Source organism: Petromyzon marinus, chromosome 12 (assembly GCF_048934315.1).
Source record: "Petromyzon marinus isolate PM22_M1 ecotype Great Lakes invasive population chromosome 12, UKy_Petmar_22M1.pri1.0, whole genome shotgun sequence".
In the NCBI taxonomy this organism is placed as follows: domain Eukaryota; kingdom Metazoa; phylum Chordata; class Hyperoartia; order Petromyzontiformes; family Petromyzontidae; genus Petromyzon; species Petromyzon marinus.
The window spans coordinates 15,827,452-15,851,356 of record NC_133678.1 but is presented as its reverse complement, the minus strand read 5'-3'; the positions used below and the strand labels follow the sequence as shown (position 1 = coordinate 15,851,356).

General features: G+C 51.1%; 1 protein-coding gene and 1 long non-coding RNA gene across 2 annotated transcripts; one reads left to right on the top strand and one right to left on the bottom strand.

The window, feature by feature from the left end:
• Window positions 1–1,893: 1,893 nt before the first annotated feature.
• On the bottom strand, window positions 1,894–21,981 carry LOC116941481 (cytochrome P450 7A1-like). Its single transcript, XM_032952592.2, has 7 exons — window positions 21,838–21,981; window positions 10,990–11,230; window positions 7,907–8,054; window positions 5,868–6,327; window positions 4,269–4,390; window positions 3,793–3,971; window positions 1,894–3,285 (listed from the first exon to the last, which is right to left on the bottom strand). Exons 1-7 carry the CDS (start codon window positions 21,909–21,911, stop codon window positions 2,971–2,973), a joined length of 1,539 nt encoding a protein of 512 aa, XP_032808483.2. The 5' UTR covers window positions 21,912–21,981; the 3' UTR covers window positions 1,894–2,970.
• On the top strand, window positions 3,910–5,873 carry LOC142924354 (uncharacterized). The gene is made up of 3 exons (XR_012941600.1): window positions 3,910–3,997; window positions 4,077–4,156; window positions 5,520–5,873. It is a non-coding gene; the product is annotated as an uncharacterized LOC142924354 (long non-coding RNA).
• Window positions 21,982–23,905: the final 1,924 nt, after the last annotated feature.

Genomic DNA, 23,905 nt, shown 5'->3' with positions numbered 1-23,905 from the left:
GGAGACTCAGAGAGGGGAGACTGGGAGACAGGGGGAGACACAGAGGGGAGGCTGGGAGACAGGGGGAGACACAGAGAGACAGGGGGAGACTGGGAGACAGGGCGAGACACAGAGAGACAGGGGGAGACAAAGAGAGGGGAGACTGGGAGACAGGGGGAGATACAGAGAGGGGAGACTGGGAGACAGGGGGAGACTCAGAGAGGGGAGACTGGGAGACAGGGGGAGACACAGAGGGGAGACCAGGAGACAGGGGGAGACACAGAGACAGGGGGAGACTGGGAGACAGGGCGAGACACAGAGAGACAGGGGGAGACTGGGAGACAGGGCGAGACAGAGAGACAGGGGGAGACACAGAGGGGAGACTGGGAGACAGGGGGAGACACAGAGAGGGGAGACTGGGAGACAGTGGGAGACACAGAGGGGAGACTGGGAGACAGGGGGAGACTCAGAGAGGGGAGACTGGGAGACAGGGGGAGACACAGAGGGGAGGCTGGGAGACAGGGGGAGACACAGAGAGACAGGGGGAGACTGGGAGACAGGGCGAGACACAGAGAGACAGGGGGAGACAAAGAGAGGGGAGACTGAGAGACAGGGGGAGACACAGAGAAACAGGGGGAGACTGGGAGACAGGGCGAGACTCAAGGGCGAGACACAGAGAGACAGGGGGAGACACAGAGAGGGGATACTGGGAGACAGAGAGACAGGGGGAGACTCAGAGAGGGGAGACTGGGAGACAGGGGGAGATACAGAAGAGACTGGGAGACAGAGGGGGGAGACAGGGGAGACACAGAGGAGAGACAGGGGGAGACAGAGGGGGAAGACTAGGAGACAGGGGGAGACAGAGAGGGGAGACTGGGAGACAGGGGGAGACACACAGAGGAGAGACTGGGAGACAGGGGGAGACAGAGAGGGGAGACTGGGAGACAGGGGGAGACACACAAAGAGACTGGGAAACAGTGGGAGACACAGATAGGGGAGACTTGGAGACAGGGGGAGACACACAGAGGAGAGACTGGGATACAGGGGGAGACACAGGGGAGACTGGGAGACAGGAAGAGACACAGAGAGGAGAGACTGGGAGACAGGGGGAAACAGAGAGGAGAGACTGGGAGCCAGGGGGAGACACAGAAGAGACTGGGAAACAGGCAGAGACACACAGAAGAGACACAGGGGAGACTGGGATACACACAGGGGGAGAGATACAGAGGGGGAGACACACAGAGGGGAGACAGGGGGATAGACAGAGGGGAGCCGGGGAGACAGGGGGACAGGGGGAGACATACAGAGGGGAGACTGGGATGCACGGGGTGGAGACAGTTGGGAGACAGGGGGAGAAATACAGCGGGGAGAAACACGGGGGAGACAGAGGGGAGACAGGGAGAGAGACAAAGAGGGGAGACAGAGGAGAGACAAGGGGAAGGATACAGAGGGGAGACAGGGAGAGATAGGGGGAGAGACACAGAGGGGAGACGGTGGGAGAGACAGAGGGGAGACAGGGGAGAGATACAGAGGGGGAGATAGGGAGAAACACAGGGGATACATGGGAGAGATACACACAGGGAGAGAGACAGGAAACAGGGGGCGAGATACACAGAGGGGAGACAGGGGCAGAGAGACACAGAGGAAGATGCAGGGAGAGACAGGGAGACCCAGACAGAGGGAGAGACACGTGGAGACAGAGGAGACGGGGGAAGAGACACGGGGAGATAGGGAGATCCACATAGGGGACAGACACGGGGGACAAGGGAGACCCACACAGGTGGAGACAGGGGAGAGATACGGGGAGACAGGGGGAGATGGGGAGACCCAAACAGGAGGAGATAGGGAGAACAAACAGGGGGAAACACCGACAGGGGAGAGACACGGGGAGACAGACAAACGCACTCAAGTTGATTTATTCAAGCGGTTTATTCGAAATCGCACGCTGACGTTTGCAGCTCAATCGCAGAACAGATTCAGATTTGAGACGTCAATTTCCACACTTGACGCATTCATTCGCACAAAATATAACAACCATCGTTCACTAAATGGCAGTGACATCAACCCCGGCGCTTGTGCCAGTCTAGGTGCACTTTGAGGCCACGTGAAGTGTATATACACCTATATATATATTTGGAGTTTGCGTGTCCTCTCTCCCCGTGTTCATGTGGATTTTTCTCCGGATCCTCCGGGTTTTCCTAACACATTTAGAATCAACATCACGCATTTAGAGTATTTGGCTGCTATTCATTTCCACATGATGAACCACTTCATTGGGCTATCATCTGTGATAGCCAGGTCACTTCTGAAAAAGAGCTACATAGTTCAGTTGACCTTCCCTGGTCAAATACGAAAAATGGTTTAAATGTAAAAAAACACATCTAAACCCTGCGGGAATGCGCATGTGGTCGGGGATCGGGGGGGGGGGAGAGACTCCTTAAATATTACCCCTTGGAGAGGCATGAAGTGGCTGCTGCTCCCGGGGATTAACAATAATGACAAACCCACTCGGCACGTATGTTTTCTTTTTCGGGTTCTGTTTGGGTACATTCTCTCCCCCCGCTTCCCTCACCTTCCCCACCCATAAAATGCCGATCGTTGCCCCTATGTGAGTAGGGCAGTGAGCCCAGCCAACGTTCCGGTTCCTACTCCGAGGTCACGTGGCCCCAGGTTTGTCGTTCACGAAGGCGTCTGTACTCCCCCTTCAACGTTGCTCGTGCTCTGTATTGGGTTCTTGTTTAATACTTTTGTTTAAATATATTATGTTAATGATCTAATGTATTTTTGCATTGAATGATTCATGCAAATTGCTTCCGAAAATGCATTAGGATTTGTAATGCGTGCAGATTGCCAGCAATTGCCCAATCTCGCGGTCCTATTCTAGGATATTTGGCCAACTCCTTCGACATTCGCTCTTTTACCACAACCCTAGCTCTGCCTGGACTAAGCGACAACACGATAGGGGGATTTTCTTTACCCTGGCCGCAGGCTTTACAGACTGGGCAAGACTTGGCCCTTGAACCTGTAGCGGAACTTGACGTCATGCATGGGGGGCAAGATGCCCAAGCCGGCGCGAGCGTTGTTTAAGGGAGGAGATGCGGCCCCGGGGTCCAAGAGCTCTAGGTCGTAGCTCCACAGCAACATGGTGACCACCAGCTTCATCTCGTTTATGGCGAAAAACCGTCCGGGACACAAGCTCTTCCCCATGCCGAACGGCATGAGGTATAGGGAGAGCCGGCGACTGTTCTGGGTGAACGTGGTCTTCTCCTTGAGGTTCTCACCCAGGAAACGGTCAAACTTGAACTCCTAGGGTGCATGGGTGGGGTGGCCAAAATTCAGACCTTTTAGACATTATTATTCGTACGATACATTTAGGTGCATAAACTCTCCAAAGCTATTATGGACCATGGCAGCACCACATCATTGCTGGGGCGGATAGACTGGGCGTGATGTGTCCCATCGCATCACAGCCGTCGATGCTTTTTCGACTTAAAAAACGTGGCAGTGCTTCGTACACTGCTCTATGATCCCGGCAGTCTGAGTTTTATTTTCAACCGTGAGTGGCGAGTGACATTATATTCTTGGGCCCCTCCACTCGCATTCCCTTCACCATCCCTCACCGGCCGACGTGGTGAAGTACGATTAAATAAATCCCATGACCTTCACACAGCAGTGGGTTGACAAAGCAAGTAAGTTATCTAACCGTAATCGCCGCGGGGTTTACACATGACGGCCAGATGGGCAGTAGACCAGTTTGTAAACGGATGCTGCACGCTGATGGGATAGGATAAGTGTGGAGGAATGGAGGCTCACCATGGGGTCCGGGTAGATGCTCGGGTCAAAGTGCATCATCTTTGGGTAGAGCGCCACCATGTCACCCTTGCGCACGAGCACACTGCGCCCCGAGTCCAGTTCCAGCGTCACGTCCTCCTTGGCCTGGCGGACGATCATGGAGGCGCTGGAGAGGCGCAGGGCTTCGTTGACTACGCTGTCTGTCGAGAGGGAGAGGGACGACGAGGTATGACACAGAGCTGGCCTCTGCAGAATCAACTCCTGATCACCTGCAACTCCTGATGACCCATGCGTGCACTGTGCAGCTTGCAGGGTAACCGCGCTCACCCTCGCCCTGTGCGCGCACGCTGGCTCTATGTTCGTGTTGGTCGATGCAAAGGTTCAGGTAAGGCCCAAGATGTGACAAATAAATAAATGTGATATTCCATGGCAAGTTATTTTACATAAAACACCACGGTTCGAATCCGGCAGGCTACCCTGATGCGGAGACCACTCACGGAGGACGGTCATCTTGTTGAGCTGTTCCCTCGTGATGACGAAGGCCTTGCCGTGCTCCCGAGCCTCGTGGCCCAGCAGCTCCTTTAGCTGAGCGCGCACGGCCTTCAGCGCGGGCGCACTCCTGCGCGACACGCGGACACAACCACACGCACAACGCTGACCACACCAAGGCAAAGATCCCCCGTGTAGCCTTAACAGACTGTTGGGGCAACTGCTGTTAGCGAGCACACGAGGGGGTGGATTACTAGCACCACGCCCGGCCGCCTTTGTTTCCCCGGTTGCGATGTTTCCACATCGCACCAGGTACTTATTTGAGGCTGAGTTGACCTCGGGGAGGCCCAGGACGGGTTCAGATAATCGTCACTGATGTTGGCCGTGAGCGGGAATTGAACTCGAGTCTCTGGGTTCGTAGCGCAGCGCAGCGCTAACCGCTACGCTATGACACTGGCCACACACACGCGCACACGCACACAGATCAGCGCGGAGCAGCATTGGCCCTCCCTGAGGCTCCAGCGCCGACCCCGATGGTCCCTCCTGGCAAAGCACCCCAAAGCGAACTAACTTCCTAGCGGCTCATCCCAGCAAGGCCCACAAATAGAGCTCCTGTCCGAGGGGTTCCTGCTGACAGAGCCCCCCAGGCGAACTCCCTTCCTAGGGGTTGAATGCCGTGAGTCCGTAGATGGTCGATGAACCCAATCTGTTCGCGAAAGAACCAGCTGTTGCACGAGGGACACGCGATCTGAGGCCATTGACGGAGGAGTTGGGAATTCTTGCTTTGTGGACCTCTCTCCTCTCTGCATCGGCGGTTCTCCTTAGCTTTAGTCGCCAACATGACCCTTGGAAGAGCAGATTGATCTCCACCGGGAGAAGTGTTTGCACGCAGGGGTCGGCGTGGCCTCGTCTCACCAAAGGTTGCAGACCCGTTGGCTACCCTCACCTGGTTTTGTCCACCAGTCGAGACGGTTTACTGCAGTGTGGCCACTGCCACAGCTGACATCTGGGAACCGGGAGCGACCAAAGATGGAAAACAACTGGGAGATCGCGACTGTTCCCCCTTCACGAGGCACGACCCCTATTCGACATACCCCATACTCCCCCTCCTTCCGTGATACGCGGGATACCGTATCAGCGCTAAAACGAAATCGCCTATTATGGAGCTGACCATCGCGGCGTGTCAGGGGGGATCACGGGATCTGTCATGTTGTCCCCCCCCCCTGCCCCCGCACCCCCCATGTCACCGTGGGTTACAGGTGTCCTGCTGTACCCATCCCGACCCCAGACACCATTGCATCTCCACAGAGGAAATATTCAATCAGCTGCCTTTCAAATGCTGTACTCGAGAAGAAAATAAATATGCAAAAAAAACATCCACATCGTTGTTTTTTTACACATCCCATGAGCCACACGGCCTACAGGGAGTACCGAATTTTAGCAGCGTTAGCTCAACACAAGCAAAACTCTAGACCGGTTTAGAAATGCAGTGGTTCATCATCAGAATCTGGTTTGATGGATATGCGAAGGAGATTTTACTGTCTCATTATTAAATTTGTACAAAAGAAAATGATCCGTTCGAAAATTAAAGCAATTCCAAATGTTACCGGAGCAAGTAGAAGAGAGTCCAGAAGATTGCCGGCAAAGAGTTGGCTTGGGAGGCCCACATCATGATGGAGTGTGTGCGAGCCTTGTCCAGTTTCCCCAGCAAGGGCGAGCCCTCAAACAGATTCGCCCTCTGCATGATGAGAGCCGCTGGTTCCACCATCGTGCCGGGCGCCACCTTCCCGAGCGCCGTCTCCAGCGCCTCGCGCCCTCGCCTCGCCGCGGGCATCATCCACAGCGGCACGCCGGCCACCAGGAGGGGGAAGGCTCGGTCGAAGTCGTCGAAGCTCTTGAGCATCTCGGCGAGTGAGGACTCGGCGTCGAACATATTTTGGCCGAAAATGGTCGCGACGCCGGCTCGGAACATGGTGCGCCTGCAGAACTCGTTCAGACCCTCCTCCTGCCAGCCGTCGCCACCAGCACCCCCGGCACAGCCAGCGCCAGCGTCCCTCGCAGCACGACCTGGGGGTCGGCGTAGAGACAAATGTCAGCGCTGGTACGGGCTGCTAGTGGTAGGCGAGACCGGGTGGAACACGCCATCAGTACAATTATAATTTAACTAAAATATTCACACTCATTAGATATTATATTGTGTGTGTATGTTGAACTTATTTCGCACCGCGCGTAGCCAACCGTGGCTAATCGGAGGTTCTCGCAGTAGCAGCAGCAGTAGCAGCAATGTGGTTCAGGAGCGAGATGCCAGTGTCGAGGTCTGCTGCTGGCCACGATGAGAGGGCTTCTGGAGAGAGTTCGTGTCGTTTTGCGGATCCTCCTCCATTGATGGAGCGCAGGCCACAGTGGGTTTACTACGTGGTCCATAGGTCGGGTTGGATCCCCACAATCACACTACTGTGCCTTGTTTTGAATATATATCTACGTATCTCTATGGGTATCTATGGGTTTTCTATACGATCCAAAGTTTGGGTTGCATGGCCACAATTGCACTCTGGCTTTAACTGCATGTATCTCTATGTAGCTCTGTGAGTCTCTATGGGTCTCTACGTGTCTCAATGGGTTTACTATATGGCCCACAGCTTTGGGTTACATGGCTAAAATCGAACTACTATTGGCTTGTCTTTATTATGACAAATACTAATGGTGCAGTTTCACTTGGTGTACTGTGGGGATTTTGAAGGCAGTGCCTGATTTGCCGTATCACACTGCGACACACTCGGGGCACTAGAGGACAGCGTCAGGGAAGGAGAACGGACGACGTTGAAGGGCTTGAGAACAGCGTCAGGGAAGGAGAACGAACGACGTCGGAGGGGTTGAGAACAGCGTCAGGGAAGGAGAACGAACGACGTCGGAGGGGTTGAGAACAGCGTCAGGGAAGGAGAACGAATGACGTCGGAGGACGTTGAGGACAGCATCAGGGAAGGAGAACGGACCACGTTGAAGGGCGTTGAGAACAGCGTCAGGGAAGGAGAACGAACGACGTCGGGGCACTTGAGGACAGCGTCAATGAAGGAGAACGAATGACGTCGAAGGGCGTTGAGGACAGCGTCAAGGAAGGAGAACGAATGACGTCGAAGGGCGTTGGGAACAGCGTCAAGGAAGGAGAACGAACAACATCCAGCAACAGTGGAAAAGTGCGCAGGGCGGCGTGGAGCGGTGCCCCCTTGGAATTCCGACCGCGACTGCTGAAACCGGGAAGGGTTTGGAGAACACGCCTGCTCCGTTTAGACATCGCACCGACCGTTAATAAACGTTACGTGGGCTTCGGCAGGACACGTGGCCGGAAGGGACGACGGCCAGCGGTCGAGACCAACAACGGTACGGCATCCAAAGGAGGAGAAACACGCACGCCGAGTTGGAGCGATGAATCGGTTTGCGTGCGGGCGCTAGACGGATTGTGACGTCGTGAGAGACGGCGGCGGCGGCTTGGGGAGGCCTTCATCCAGCAGTGGACCGAACATGTGTTTTTTGTTTTGCAAATATGACGCCTTTATGGGCACCCTACAGAATGTCCTCTAGATCTGAGAGATTGGCGGCCTCGTCACGAGGCACCTCCACCAGCACTCCGCCAAGCCCCTACATGTACCTTCAACGAGGTAGCCGTGCAGGTTTCCCAGCATACTCTCGGTGAGCGAATGCAGCTCGGTCCCAGTCAGAGTCTTCGCGAATATGTCGTGGATCTCCTCTATCGTGACGTTGTAGCGAGGGTCAAAGAAGTCGACGACGCCGAACACCTACTTGCCAAGGCCACGGCACAACGGAGGGCAAGGCTCACATCGACAAGTAAAAAAAAACGTACACAGGTGGTGTGTGGAGTTGTGTAGTACACAGGTGGTGTGTGGAGTTGTGTGTGGTACACAGGTGGTGTGTGGTGTTGTGTGTGGTACACAGGATGTGTGTGGAGTTGTGTGTGGTACACAGGTGGTGTGTGGAGTTGTGTGTGGTACACAGGATGTGTTTGCAGTTGTGTGTGGTACACAGGTGGTGTGTGGTGTTGTGTGTGGTACACAGGATGTGTGTGGAGTTGTGTGTGGTACACAGGAGGTGTGTGGAGTTATGTGTAGTATACAGGAGGTGTTTGGAGTTGTGTGTGGTACACAGGATGTGTGTGGAGTTGTGTGTGGTACACAGGTGGTGTGTGGAGTTGTGTGTGGTACACAGGTGGTGTGTGGAGTTGTGTGTAGTACACAGGATGTGTGTGGTGTTGTGTGTGGTACACAGGAGGTGTGTGGGGTTGTGTGTGGTACACAGGTGGTGTGTGGAGTTGTGTGTAGTACACAGGATGTGTGTGGAGTTGTGTGTGGTACACAGATGGTGTGTGGAGTTGTGTGTTGTACACAGGAGGTGTGTGGAGTTGTGTGTGGTACACAGGATGTGTGTGGAGTTGTGTGTGGTACACAGATGGTGTGTGGAGTTGTGTAGTACACAGGAGGTGTGTGGAGTTGTGTGTGGTACACAGGATGTGTGTGGAGTTGTGTGTGGTACACAGGTGGTGTGTGGTGTTGTGTGTGGTACACGGGTGGTGTGTGGAGTTGTGTGTGGTACACAGGATGTGTGTGGAGTTGTGTGTGGTACACAGGATGTGTGTGGAGTTGTGTGTGGTACACAGGATGTGTGTGGAGTTGTGTGTGGTACACAGGATGTGTGTGGAGTTGTGTGTGGTACACAGGATGTGTGTGGAGTTGTGTGTGGTACACAGGTGGTGTGTGGTGTTGTGTGTGGTACACAGGATGTGTGTGGAGTTGTGTGTGGTACACAGGAGGTGTGTGGAGTTATGTGTAGTACACAGGTGGTGTGTGGAGTTGTGTGTGGTACACCGGATGTGTGTGGAGTTGTGTGTGGTACACAGGATGTGTGTGGAGTTGTGTGTGGTACACAGGATGTGTGTGGAGTTGTGTGTGGTACACAGGATGTGTGTGGAGTTGTGTGTGGTACACAGGTGGTGTGTGGTGTTGTGTGTGGTATACAGGATGTGTGTGGAGTTGTGAGTGGTACACAGGAGGTGTGTGGAGTTATGTGTAGTACACAGGAGGTGTTTGGAGTTGTGTGTGGTACACAGGCGGTGTGTGGCGTTGTGTGTGGTACACAGGTGCTATGTGGAGTTGTGTGTGGTACACAGATGGTGTGTGGTGTTGTGTGTGGTACACAGGTGGTGTGTGGAGTTGTGTGTAGTACACAGGAGGTGTGTGGAGTTGTGTGTGGTACACAGGAGGTGTGTGGAGTTATGTGTAGTACACAGGAGGTGTTTGGAGTTGTGTGTGGTACACAGGCGGTGTGTGGCATTGTGTGTGGTACACAGGAGGTGTGTGGAGTTGTGTGTGGTACACAGATGGTGTGTGGTGTTGTGTGTGGTACACAGGCGGTGTGTAGAGTTGTGTGTGGTACATAGGAGGTGTGTGGAGTTGCGTGTGGTACACAGTGGCTAAACGGGGGCTCTGGACGGGTGCGAGGGGCTGGTAACCCCTCCACCTTCAACATTTTTACCACGAAACCACGAATAAAAAAATTAACTAATAAGCTTGTTCCGGAGGCCCTGGTGGGACAGGCGTCTATGACGTCTCCTGGCCAAACCCTAATTGGCTGAGCCAGAAGATTGAATTTCTACCCTCGGGGCTCCTCCAGAAACAACGAAAAGCCACTTCGTGTGGCCACGTGGAATGTTCGAACGCTCACTGCGGAGGAGAGGCTGCCACTCCTCTGTCGGGAGCTGGACCGGTACCGCCTGGATCTCTGTGACATTCAGGAGGCCCAGTAGACCGGTTCTGGCTCCTGCCACCATGAGGGGTGGACAGTCCTCTACTCGGGGCAGCAGACTGCCAAACAACAGGGTGTGGCTCTTCTTTTGAACAAAAGAATGAAGGGGGCGTGGGAGGGTGGCGGTGAGGTGTGGGAATCTGTAAGCCCCAGGCTACTTTGGGCTCATGTAGCCCGCATGCCCAGCCACCGCATGCCGAAACAGCTTTTGTTCGGCCGGATGGAGGGGGCTAAACGGGCGCGGCACGGGCTAAAGAAGAGATGGAGTGATGTGGTACAGGAGGACGTGGAGCTGAGTGGACCTGCCGATGACTGGTACCAGCGGTGTCAAGATCGGCCTCTGTGGAGGAGGCTCGTGAAGGACGCTACTGGACAGTTGGAGGTAGTCGCCCTCCAACAACAACGGAGAGCGGAGGAGCGACGCTCACAACAACGAGCGGAGCGCCGGGTGGCTAAAGCACAGCAGGTTGGCACAGTAGGGGGCACAGGTGGTGCACCAGCCAGTCATCTCAGTCAGTCGACCCGTGGCACTTGGGTCTGCCCCGTGACATCCTGCCAGCGGGCGTTCAACACTTCACGTGGCCTCAAGGTGCACATGGCCTGGCACAAGTGTCGTGGTGACGTCACCGCCACTTAGTGGCGAATGGAGGTTGTTGTTGTTGGTACACAGGTGGTGTGTGGAGTTGTGTGTTGTACACAGGAGGTGTGTGGTGTTGTGTGTGGTACACAGGCGGTGTGTGGTGTTGTGTGTGGTACACAAGAGGTGTGTGGAGTTGTGTGGTATGGAGGTGTTGGCCGTGAGCGGTAATCGAACTGGCGGAAGCCCGGTTCGTAATGCAACGTACTAACTGTTACACTACCCCTCCCCGCACACAACATACAGACACACGGACGTGCGGTGTAAAGTGCGCTCACAGTCCTGGCGATTTTTTGGCCAAACTTCTCGAAGTCCAAGGCGCGATCGTTGCGCAGGAGGGCGCCGTAGGAGAAGGGGTCGCAGATAAAGGTGGTGTAGGAGCCCGCGATGAGGCACGTGAACACCTCGCCGTACCGCGCCTGCTGCTCGCGCAGGAACGCCAGCGGCTGGGCTCCGTAGCGCAGAGCCGAGCCCAGGTACGGGACCCAGCTGCGCACGAGCGGGGCTTCATTCGCACGCCTGGGGACACAAACGCAAAAGCTCCATCCCGGGTAATATATTTGGTGGGGGAAGGGTGGGGGGCGGCTGTTTTGCGAGCACCCAAGGAGGAGGCCGGCACGGTGCACTCGGGTGACTTGGGGGTGAGTGGTGCGTTTAAACCCACTCCCGGCCGCCTTTGTCTCCACAGTGGAAATGTTTACACATCGCATTAAGTACTCTTTAAGGCCGAGTCGACCTCGGGGAGGCCCAGGGACCGCTTTGGATATTCGTCGCTGATGTTGGCCACGAGCGGGAATCAAATTCGGGATTCCTCTCCGGATTCGTAGGATCTTTGTGCACGTAGTGTCATCTCACTTATCTTTCCCTTGCCGTCTCTCTCTCTCGCGACCCATATGATTCCACGTTGATGTTTAAGTCAGATCGCGTGAGAAAAATGTCTCGTTAAAACCCTCCTCCACCTGGCACAGCCAATTCGCAAAGTTTTATGGAGGACATTTTCCGATTTCTGGCAGCTGCCTGATGAGGCTGGATGTTTTCCCCTTTTTTCTGGTAACAAAACAGCTGTGTTAAGATGTTAAAACACCAAACTGAAACCTTTTACAAGGAATCATATCTGCATTAACCACAATACTTGTGGGTCAGAATGCAAACCAAAAACATTCTGATAACATATGCATTGTCTTTGACACTGATTGGTCCACACCAGAGACAGCTTTTTTTTTAGCCTCGTCTCAAAACGGTGTTCGACCAGAGGACGCCAAAAGGGGTTTTGTTGCCAGAATAAAGGGGAAACCTATTCTCAAATTTTTGTTCTTTCTAATAAAAAAAAGAACGGAATCTTTAAATCACGTGGTTTACGATGGTTACGTTTTTAAATAGAAGATGTTGAATCAAGTCAACATTTTTTGTGTTTTTTGCGAAAAAATACAAATGTTTGGAGTCGTTGTCAGTGTCTGTAGATAAATATTGTAAAAAAAATCATCAATTTAATTATTATATTTATTTTAAACTTTTGCCTGGCGAAGACAGGCTTTATGAACTAATTTAAAAATAAACACATACACCAGTCAACTGCACTGTCAACAGAGAAAACACATCTCATTCATAACTGAGCCTTTACTAAATGCACGTCCTGGGAATTGTCAACCAGAAGTGAGTGAAGCTGAATGAACAAACCACACGTGAACCACACTTTGCAACCTCCGATTTTTTTTAAGTGAACCTTGCAAATGAAGGGGGCCTTTGTTGCAATGGCGAGTGCGTCCTCTCCCTACGTTCACACGGAGGAAATTATTTGCTGAATATGACGATTAGCACTTTCGTGCAGTAATTGGAAAATCGTGCATGACGCCTGGCGCTGATCTTGTCACGTAATGTCACTTCATCCTATGTAGGCGGGCATTTTCCTACTTTGTAAAATGTAAGCACATGCACCATGTTGCAATGGTGGCACAAAATAATGTCACTTGAGGCAATGCATGCATGTAGGCAGTTGCGTGGGTGTGTTTGTATGTATGTGCGTGTATTTTAGTAGTGGGGAGCGGTAGTGTAGTGGTTAGCGTGCTGAGCTATGAACCCGGCGGCACGGGTTCGATTCCCGCTCACGGCCAACATCGGTGACGATTATCTAAACCGGTCCCGGGCCTCCCCTAGGTCGACTCAGCCTAAAGTGAGTACCTGGTGCAGCAAATAAACATCGCCACTGGGAGAGACAAAGGCGGTCGGGCGTGGTGCTGGCCACCCACCCTCTCAGGTACCGTTCCGGCCTTCATAAGTGCTCGCTAACAGCACTTGCCCCTACATTCTGTTAAGGTTATATGGGGGATCTTTATCTTGTATTTTAGTAGCGCTGCGCTATGAACCTAGTGTCCCGAGTTCAATTCCCGCTCATGGCCAACACCAGTGACAATTATCTGAACCGGTATTGGGCCTCCCCTAGGTCGACTCAGCCTCAAATGAGTATCTGGTGCGATGTGTCAAAATCGCCACTGGGGAGGCAAAGGCGGCCGGTCATGTTTTTGGCCACCCACCCCCTCACGTGCCGTGCTGTACGGGGGATCTTTGTCTTTTCGTAGAAGTGACGTATGTAGAGACATAAATGATGTCACTACTGTGCTGAGACAGTAGCAGGTAATGACGGTTACTGCAGGTGGAGAGCGCCACGGCGTCACTGAGGTCGCGTCAGGCCGTGACACTCTCTGCATGAACCCGATATGGCACGTGACCGGACGAAGGGGGGCCGGGGAACCCAAATGGGGGCGCTGTGGTCACGTGGTAAGGGACCTGGACCTTCCCGAAGAAGGCGTGGCCGAGGGCGGAGCCGGCCACAGCCGTGATAAGCCTCATCGTGCGAGAGAGCGCGGGCTGTTTAACTCTGGGAGTGAAGATGCAATCTACGGTCATCAAGTCTCTGACCTCCGCTCGAGGAGCAGGCAGCCTGTTAACCTGTCCTGGTCCCTCCAAGTGTTAGTTAAATTAGGAACGGTGGTCACCACCTTATATAGTTGTTCGAGTTGTCTGTTGCGTTGTTTAATAAAGTGTTGCCTCCAAGTTTAAGTGTGCGCCTCAAGTGAATCCATTACACATACATTAGAGGTAATGGATGGGTGTGATGGTATGCATCTGCAGTGTACGGCACTCCCACCTTCATTGCCCGTTGTGCAATTTGCAGGAACGCAACCCCCGCGTTAAACCAGGACTTGCTGTATCTTAAAGAGAACTATACATACAGATGTACACGTATGTAAGTAAATATTCTAGATTTGAAGCTTTCGTGACTGCAAGGATCCATACTCTTTGGTTGTATTCGGTAAAGTCACGTAGGTAAAAAATAAAACAACAAAAATTACGACGTTTCGGCCACAACACAAGTGCTGTCCTCGTGACAGTACGGTCCCTTCACCTGATGAAGGCCACTTGTGTTGTGGCCGAAACGTCGTTATTTTTGTTTTATTTTTTACCTACGTGACTTTACCGAATAGAACCAAAGAGTAAGTAAATATGTTGAACTTATACAGGGTGCTTAAAAAACGTTAACACTGAAATTGGATTTTGATTTAAAGCTTTCGTGACTGCAGTAATTCATATTCTTAGTTCTTTCGGTAAAGTCACGTTGAAGGGAAAACAACAAAAGAATAAAATATATATAAAACAATAAAAATTCTCACGACGTTTCGACCATAACACAAACGGTCGTCTTCAGGTGTGTCGGTTTGCATAAATTTATATACAAGCACAGAGACAATTTCAACCGAGAAGATGGATTCTGGCTTAGCAATCATTGGAAAGATTTGATAAACCATTTCAGGTCTTAATTGATTGTTCACGCTTACAGTGGCTTTCAGACAGCATACATTAAAAAAAAATTCGTCTCCCCCCTCCTCTTTTCAGAACATAGATGGACTAGTCCGTCTAAATAAACTGCGAAATCGCTGCGCGTGGCGCTAACGTTTTTTTTATAAATAAATAAATACACCGTTTAAAAATAAATAAATTTATGCAAACCGACACACCTGAAGACGACCGTTTGTGTTATGGTCGAAACGTGAGAATTTTTATTGTTTTATATATTTTATTATTTTGTTGTTTTCCCTTCAACGTGACTTTACCGAAAGAACTAAGAATACTGAAATTGGACTATCGCTTTTAATGGAAAAATAACGGATAACACACTGTAACATGATTATAAATGTAATGTTAATAGCTTCAACAAGTCAAAAAGTCTCCACTTGTTCGCCATCATTGTCAACGCATCCTTGGAATCTTCTCACAAGTGGTCTCCAGAGCCCGGAGGCACATTTCTTCTGGTATTGTTGCAAATTCTCGGAAGTGTTTACCTCTTTTTAAGCACCCTGTACATATGCAGAGATCATGCACTGCCAGGAGGCCGTGAGGCTGATGGGATGTGTTGAGAGACAGGCGTATGAAGGAAGACAAACAGCTAGGCAATGGACGTTGCTCATCTGCTGCCCTCTGCTGCCCACCCCGTATGTTGAACTTCTTTCGCAACCGCACGTAGCCGACCCGAGTTAATGGAGGCGTGCGGCGTCCTAGCGCGGTTAGCCTCAGCCCTGGTGAGATTGCTCGCTGTGGCACAACAGAAGAATAAGTCCGCGAAATTTCGGGATTTGGGATGGCGTAAGCAAAAGAAAACCTGCGCTCCGAGACGTTTTTTTTACGGGCACAATTGTTACGCACTTCACTACGTTTTGATTCATACAATATTTATCATGTGGACACTGTCTTGAGATGGAACGTCCATGTTTCGCAAGGGTTGTGACCCCAGCCGGGGGGTTTGGTGACAGCCCGTCGAGAATGCCTTGTATACGATCACGAGATCAACCCAACAAGTTCCTGGTTCTGGCTTCAGATGAACGGGCAGGCAGTCGTCCTCCTTTGGGTTGTGGAAACTGTGCTCACGGCCTCTGGGTTTCCTCTGGCGCAGTGTGCATGGGGCCTGATAAGTCGCGCCGGCTGGCAGGAAGCACCACGACCACCACCCAACGTGCGGATAAAGATCTGCTGAGCTCTCAGGGCTACGGCGGTGGTTGCGTTTGCACTTTGAGGTCTGGGGCCACCGGGCACAGAGCCGTTTCAAGTATGAAAAATAAGAATCGGTGTTGTACCCTTTCTGGCAATAAAACAGGTGTTAAGATGCTCAAAACGCCAATCGATACCCATTGCAAGGATCAAGTCTGCATTGACCGCGCGTCCATGTGGCAAAAACATGCAGACAAAAATGCTCTGATATTATACATGGCATTGTCTTTGAAGATGATTCGCCTACACCAGAGACAGCAGCCTTATTTAAGGCCTAGATAAGTCTCACCACCAGTGTCAGAGCAGAGAACAACGTCAAAAGGTGAGCAGTAAAATGACTCATAGCTCGGGTTGAGCGGTTATATCTACGGGACCTTTTTTGGCAGTATCAAAGTATGAAAATAAGCTGTTTCAAGTTTGTTCTGTGTAACCGGGAGTAAAAAAAATCAAAGAGACCAGCACCGGCACAGAGTCTCATTGTGCAAGAATGAGTGAATGAGTGGGTGAGTGAGATTGTGGGGTGAGCGAATGAGATGTTGGGTGAGTGAGTGAATGAATGAGTGAGGTGGTGGGTGAGTGAATGATTGAGATGGTGGGTGAATGAGATGATGGGTGAGTGAATGAATGAATGAGATGGTGGGTGAGTGAATTAATAAGATGGTGGGTGAGTGAATACATGAGATGGTGGGTGAGTGAATTAATGAATGAGTCAGGTGACAACTTGCGTGAGTTAAAGTTTCGAGTGTTTTGTTTAACCGGGCGAGAGCTCGGGAGAGCAATGCTGAGGCGTTTTCAAGAGGAACCTGGGCAACCAACCTCACAAAAGCAAAAATAATATAATAATATAAACTACTGCAAGGCAATAAAGCAAAAATAGAATGTTTTATTTTACCAAGTAAGGCCCACTGAGCGAAATAGCAGTTATTTTTCATAAGCAACCTGGCCACAAACGATAGCTCAACGAAGTGGCTTATCACGTGGAAATGTATAGCAGCCAAATACTCTAAACGCGTGACGTTATTTCTGAATGTAGAGGGGGAAAACTGGAGGACCCAGAGAAAAATCCACGCGACCATGGGTGAGAGAGACACCGCAAACTCCAAATACACAGCAGCAGGCTTCAGGGTCGGGATCGAGCCCAACGACATCCTGCATACCAGGCGAGGTAGTTAACATATTATAGCCACCGCGGCAGGCTCATATACAGACTTGCTGTATCTTAAAGATAAACTATACATACAGATGTACACGTATGTAAGTATATATGCTGAACTTATACAGGGTGCTTAAAAAATGTTAACACTGAAATGGGACTTTCGTTTTTAATGTAAAAAGGGATAATACGCTGGAACATGATAACAAATGTAATGTTAATAGCTTCAAAAAGTCAAAGAGTCTCCACTTGTTCGCCATCGTTGTCAACACGTGGCCTGGAATCTTCTCCAGGTGGTCCCCAGAGCCCGGAGGCAGCAGCACATTGCTTGTGGTATTGTTGCAAATTCTCAGAAGTGTTATCATTTTTGTTGAAGCACCCTGTATTATATTATAGAGTACTGCTGAGCGATGGAGCAATTAGAAATGTGTTGGAAACAACCGCATTCCACGAGTAAATTGAAAACATTGCACGCAATCGTTAAGAATGTACGTCTCTTGGAATGAAAGTTCACGCGGACCAATTACTGTGAAAGCCGATGAGAGTAAAACACAAAAAGTGACGGCAAACTTGACATTGGGTTGAGTCAGTGCCGGATTATCCCAGTCGCTACACGGTGTAGTAGTAGCTACACGTGTAGTAGTAGCTACACGTGTAGCAGCTACTACTACACGTGTAGTAGTAACTACACGTGTAGTAGTAACTACACGTGTAGTAGTAACTACACGTGTAGTAGTAACTACACGTGTAGCAGCTACTACACGTGTAGTAGTAGCTACACGTGTAGGGGGCAGAGCTTTGTGACGTCATATTTGAGGAGGGGGGGGTTGACTTTTTGTGACGCCGTGTGACGAGGGGAGGGGGGTCAAAAATCGTCCAAAATCGCGTGACGTCATTTATGTACGGCTCCTTAAACTTTTATGAACGACTGGGTGTTTAAGGTTAGCGATTTGTCGTATTATCTGGCTGTATAGAAAATAAAGAAAATGAAATTATTTTACTGTGCAAGTAAAAAAAAATGTTTTAATATTTACGTGTTTTCTTTTTTTTATTTAGGGCCTCTTTATAACATCATTTGCTCCAGGCTCCGCACGAGCTTCAACTGGCACTGGGTTGACTGCGAGTGCTGCAGAAATGTAGAAGTGACAGAGAGTGTGGTGGCTAAAGGGGGTCCCGTGTGTTGTGACCATTGCCTCTCACGCTCAGTGTGAGGGTCTGGTGAGTGGGTCAGTGGTGAGTAGTGTCTGATGATTGGTGAGTAGTGAGTGATGTGTAGTGAGGGTCGGGTGAGGTGATGTCAGGTGAGTGGTGAGTGCCTGGTAAGTAGCATCTGATGAGTGGTGAGTGACTGGTGAGTATTGAGTGATGTGTAGTAAGGGTCTGGTGAGTGGGTGTCGGGTGAGTGGTGAGTAGTTTCTGATGATTGGTGAGTCGTGAGTGATGAGTAGTGAGGGTCTGGTGAGTGGGTGTCGGGTGAGTGGTGAGTGTCTGGTGAGTAGTGAGTGCCTGGTAAGTAGTATCTGTGAGTGGTGAGTGACTGGTGAGTATTGAGTGGTGAGTAATGAGGGTCTGGTGAGTGATGCCAGGTGAGTGGTGAATGTCTTGTGAGTGATCAGTGAGTGGTGAGTGCCTGGTGAGTAGTGAGTGGTGAGTAATGAGGGTCTGGTGAGTGATGCCAGGTGAGTGGTGAATGTCTTGTGAGTCATCAGTGAGTGGTGAGTGCCTGGTGAGTAGTGAGTGATGAATAGTAAAGTTCTGGTAAGTGGTGAGTAGTGAATTCCCGGTGAGTGGTGAGTGCCTAGTGAGCGGTAACTGGTAAGTGGTGACGAGTAAGTACCTGGTGAGTAGTGCTTGGTGAGTAGTAAGTGTCTGGTGAGTGTTATCAGGCGTGTGGTGAGTCGTGAGTTCCTGGTGTCTTGTAAGTGGTGAGTTTTTTGTTGAGCGGTATCTTGTGAATGGTGAATCTCTGGTGAGTGGTGTCTGGTGAGTGGTGTCTTGTGAGTGGTGAGTGTCTTCTGAATGGTGAATCTCTGGTGAGTGGTGTCTGGTGAGTGGTGTCTTGTGAGTGGTGAGTGTCTGGTGAGTGGTGTCTTGTGAGTGATGAGTGTCTGGTGAGTGGTGTCTGGTGAGTGTCTGGTGAGTGGTGAGTGGTGTCTTGTGAGTGGTGAGTGTCTGGTGAGTGGTGTCTGGTGAGTGGTGTCTGGTGAGTGTCTGGTGAGTGGTGTCTGGTGAGTGTCTGGTGAGTGTCTGGTGAGCGGTGTCCGGTGAGTGGTATCTTGTGAGTGGTGAGTGTCTGGTGAGTGGTGTCTGGTGAGTGGTGTCTGGTGAGTGTCTGGTGAGTGTCTGGTGAGTGGTGAGTGTCTGGTGAGTGCTGTCTGGTGAATGTCTGGTGAGTGGTGTCTTGTGAGTGGTGAGTGTCTGGTGAGTGTCTGGTGAGTGTCTGGTGAGTGGTGTCTGGTGAGTGTCTGGTGAGCGGTGTCCGGTGAATGGTGTCTTGTGAGTGGTGAGTGTCTGGTGAGTGGTGTCTGGTGAGTGTCTGGTGAGTGTCTGGTGAGCGGTGTCCGGTGAGTGGTGTCTTGTGAGTGGTGAGTGTCTGGTGAGTGGTGTCTTGTGAGTGGTGTCTTGTGAGTGGTGAGTGTCTGGTGAGTGGTGTCTGGTGAGTGTCTGGTGAGTGTCTGGTGAGCGGTGTCCGGTGAGTGGTGTCTTGTGAGTGGTGAGTGTCTGGTGAGTGGTGAGTGTCTGGTGAGTGGTGTCTGGTGAGTATGTGGTGAGTGGTGTCTTGTGAGTGGTGAGTGTCTGGTGAGTGGTGTCTTGTGAGTGGTGAGTGTCTGGTGAGTGGTGTCTTGTGAGTGGTGAGTGTCTGGTGAGTGGTGAGTGTCTGGTGAGTGGTGAGTGTCTGGTGAGTGGTGAGTGTCTGGTGAGTGGTGTCTGGTGAGTATGTGGTGAGTGGTGTCTGGTGAGTGGTGTCCGGTGAGTGGTCCCTGTCGCAATGGGGAAGCAGCGTTGACCCGTTGCGAAGTTAATGCCCGCCTGGTCACATCCTGCCACCGGAGCCCTCCCCGTGCCACAAACCGAGGCACGATCCCCCTCGGCAGCACGAACCCCCCTCCACACCCTCCCCTCTGGTTGGAGAACGAACCCGTAAAAGCGCACATCACAGAATTGCTGCTGAGAGCCATTGGAGAGGGACAGCTCCCCGCCCACACCCCTCCACGCCAGGTGGGCAGCACGGAGACGGTCAACCCGCTCGGATCAATTCGTCAGAGCTGGAAGCAAACGGTGATGTGGACGCGGGGGGGGGGGGCTTTAGCTAGTGGCGGTCACCAGCGGTGGACATCAACAACTCATCACTGCCAGTAGGGGGACCTCGAACCCAGGCTCCGGAATATTTCGTCAACGCCGCCGCCCGCCCGCAAAACCACAGCCCACAGCCAGTTCGCGCAGCGTGTTGCAAGTGGGCTCCGTGTATCTCGGGAACACTTCCCAAGATACGGTTTTATACGATTTAGATTAGAACCGCATTGTCACCTACATTTAGCGGATTTTAACACGCTCTTAATTCACTTTTTGTATTTAAAGCAAAGGTTGCCGAGGGGGGGGGGGTGCATCTGATAGTCCGGTAACCGTATGTGCGTCTCTGTGTCTGTGACCACCAGCCTCCTGTGGAAGGAGGCTCGTGAAGGACGCTGCTGCGACTGGGCAGTAGGAGGCAGCCGCCCTCCAACAACAACGGAGGGCAGAGGATCGACGCTCACAACAGCGAGCGGAGGGCTGGGTGCATAAAACAGAGAAAGTTGGCACAGTAGGGGGCACAGGTGGTGCATCGGCCACTTATCTCAGTCGACCCATGGCACCTGCTGGGTCTGCCCCGTGACCTCCTGCCAGTGGGTGTTCGACACTTCACGTGGCCTTAACGTGCACATAGCCTGGCACAAGCGCCGTGGGGACGTCACCGCCACTTAGTTGCGAATGGCGGTTGTTGCCCCATGTCACCTCATATAACATGGGGCACAAGGTGTATGTGTGAGTTGTATTTCTTAACACAGTTGCTCCTCAACACAAGAAACCGAAGATGCCCAAAAACGTGAAGCGGTCAGCAACAAACCAGCACTCTGTCACCGCCGTAGTGCATCGTAAAGAGCGCGACTTGAACCGAGTTGAAAGGGTTCACGCGAGAGGGCGGAGTGGGATTGGATTCGGCAGGGAGTGCCAAACAGAATGCCGTTGCATTCAAATACATTCTTATCATTTACGAGTTCATAAAATCTGTCTTCACCAGGCAAAAGTTAAAAAATATATAAACATGAACCTGATATGAATTTTTTTTCAATTTGTATCTTCAGACACTAGCAACTACTCCAAACATTTGCTATTTTTTCCGCAAAAACACAAATTGTTGAAACCGCTCAATTTAAAGATTCCGTTCTCTTTTTTTTATTAGAAATGAATGAACTTAATATTCTGAGGGGAATCTCTCGTTTGACATTCAAACTATTCACATTTGAACATCATAAAATGCGGATTTGCTTTCCTTAAAACCCGCTAGAATCCGAAATATCTCAAAAACAATTACAGATAGAACAATGGTTCTGGCTTTAATTTTACTTGCCGTTTAACGCTCTATCAAACGAAAAAACTCGCAATCTTATACTTTGAACGGTTTCTGAATTACTTCACGCACAAGCATGTTTATGGGGCACTTAAAATCGAGATTTGGGGACCTTATAATAAAATATCTCAGATTTTCTGATTTTCCCCGTTTGTTTTCTAAAAGCTACCCATGTACCAAATTTCAGCTTTCTACCTTGTCGAGAAGTACCCTAGAGGGTCTTTGAGACATACAGATTCAGGTCTTTACTAATCTAGATCATAATTATAATTAATTTTAAAATGTTGCCCTGGCCAGAGTGTTGGAGTGGGAACCGCTTCTTACCGGCGCCGACCTCCGAAAAGCCACGCGGTGAAGAGCAGAGTCAGAAAGAGGCTCCAGGCCACGAGCAGAGCCATGCTGGGGACAGCGACACGGCGAGCGCTGCAGTGAGGGCGAACGGCGAGAACGCCGTTGCCTTCACCGCTACTGACAACCCCGGGGGCCTCGCTCCGCCCCGGATGCACCCGGTCCCGCCTCCCGTTGGCGGGTGGCCGACTGCCACGCGCCGTGGAGCGCTTGGGTTTGGGTGATCGTTCTATGGACGGATCCGAGAGACGTTGGCAACCGACAAGAACTCGGCGGAGGGCGTTCATCAAGCAGCGGATTGATCACGTCCGGGATTGTTCATATCACCAGTAATACTCGTTGGTCAAATGTTCAAAAAGTTTCAATTTAATGCAGACGTAAAATGTCTCCCAGCAGTCCGCAATCACCCGCGCTTGTCTGTGGTTGGCGGAGACGCATTCCCTCGAGGGAGACGGAGCCGCTGCAGCCCCTCCTGACATCGCTGCGTGGCCGTGCCCCGGGCTAAATGGGGCCCTGTATGTACGTCCCGTATGTTGAACTTCTTGAGCACCGTACGTAAGGCAACCGTGCTCATCGGAGGTGTGGGGGGAAGGACAACAAAACAAAGAAAAGCAGCCCTGCTGAACGCGCATCTCACGGTCTCAGTTTAGAGCAGTGGTTCTTCACCTTTACCGCAACATTGCACCCCTTCGGTTCTCAAACGTAAAAAAGTGTAATCTTAATAAATACATAGGTTTAATGAAACAATTTAATTTGTGTTTTCGATTATTTACCTTCTAAAAAAATCTGGCCACGTCTCGCACCCCCACAAAGGGCATCTCGCACCCCTAGTGGGTGCGTGTACCCCAGGTTAAGGACCACTGCTTTAAGGTGTTATGTACCATTGGCGGACGGCTGCATGCATTCCTTGGACTGAGAGGCCTCGCGTGACGCTTCTTGTGTACAGGTTTGGAGTTGGGAGTTTGCGAGTCAAAGGGAAGCGTCCCTCGAAGAAGCCCGTGAAGGCTTCTTCAAGAAACGTGGGTCCATCACTGTGTGTGTGGCCAACACTCGGGTCCACCGGCGAACTTATCTTTAGAACAATGAAATGTGCATCCACCAATCTGAACGCAAGCTCTACGGTTGGGAAGTTGCCACACGTGGGAATAATATAGATCAGTGCTCGGCAAGCCGAATGCGGCTCTTTAAGGACTTCAGTGCAGCTCTTGAAATTCGAAAAAAATGTCTTTTCTTGTTATTTTGGTTTCCGACCCCTGACCAAGGAAGTCCAGTTCACTATGGTAAGTCCACTTTATAATAGAAGTCCAGTTCACTATGGAAGCCCAGTTTACCATGGAAGTCCAGTTCACAATGGAAGTCCAGTTTGCCATGGAAGTCCAGTTTACCATGGAAATCCAGTTAACTATGGAAGTCCAGTTTACCATGGAAGTCCAGTTTTCAATTGAAGTCCAGTTCACAATGGAAGTCCAGTTTGCCATGGAAGTCCAGTTTACCATGGAAATCCAGTTAACTATGGAAGTCCAGTTTACCATGGAAGTCCAGTTTTCAATTGAAGTCCAGTTAACTATGGAAGTCCAGTTTATCATGGAAGTCCAGCTCACAAGTCCAGTTCACATTGGAAGTCCAGTTCACAATGGAAGTCCAGTGTACCATGGAAGTCCAGTTAACTATGACAGCCCAGTTCACAATGGAAGTCCAGTTCACAATGGAAGTCCAGCTCACAATGGAAGTCCAGTTTACCATGGAAGTCCAGTTAACTATGGAAGTCCAGTTCACTATGGAAGTCCAGTTCACAATGGAAGTCCAGTTCACAATGGAAGTCCAGTTAACTATGGAAGTCCAGTTTACCATGGAAGTCCAGTTTACAATTGAAGTCCAGTTAACTATGGAAGTCCAGTTCACACCTCACTGTCATACTCCCATGCCCCTTCATTCTTTTGTTCAAAAGAAAAGCCACTCTCTGTTGTTTGCAGTTTCCTGCGCCGAGTAGAGGATTGTCCACCACTCATGGTGACTGAAGCCAGAACCAGTCCATGCCAGCTCC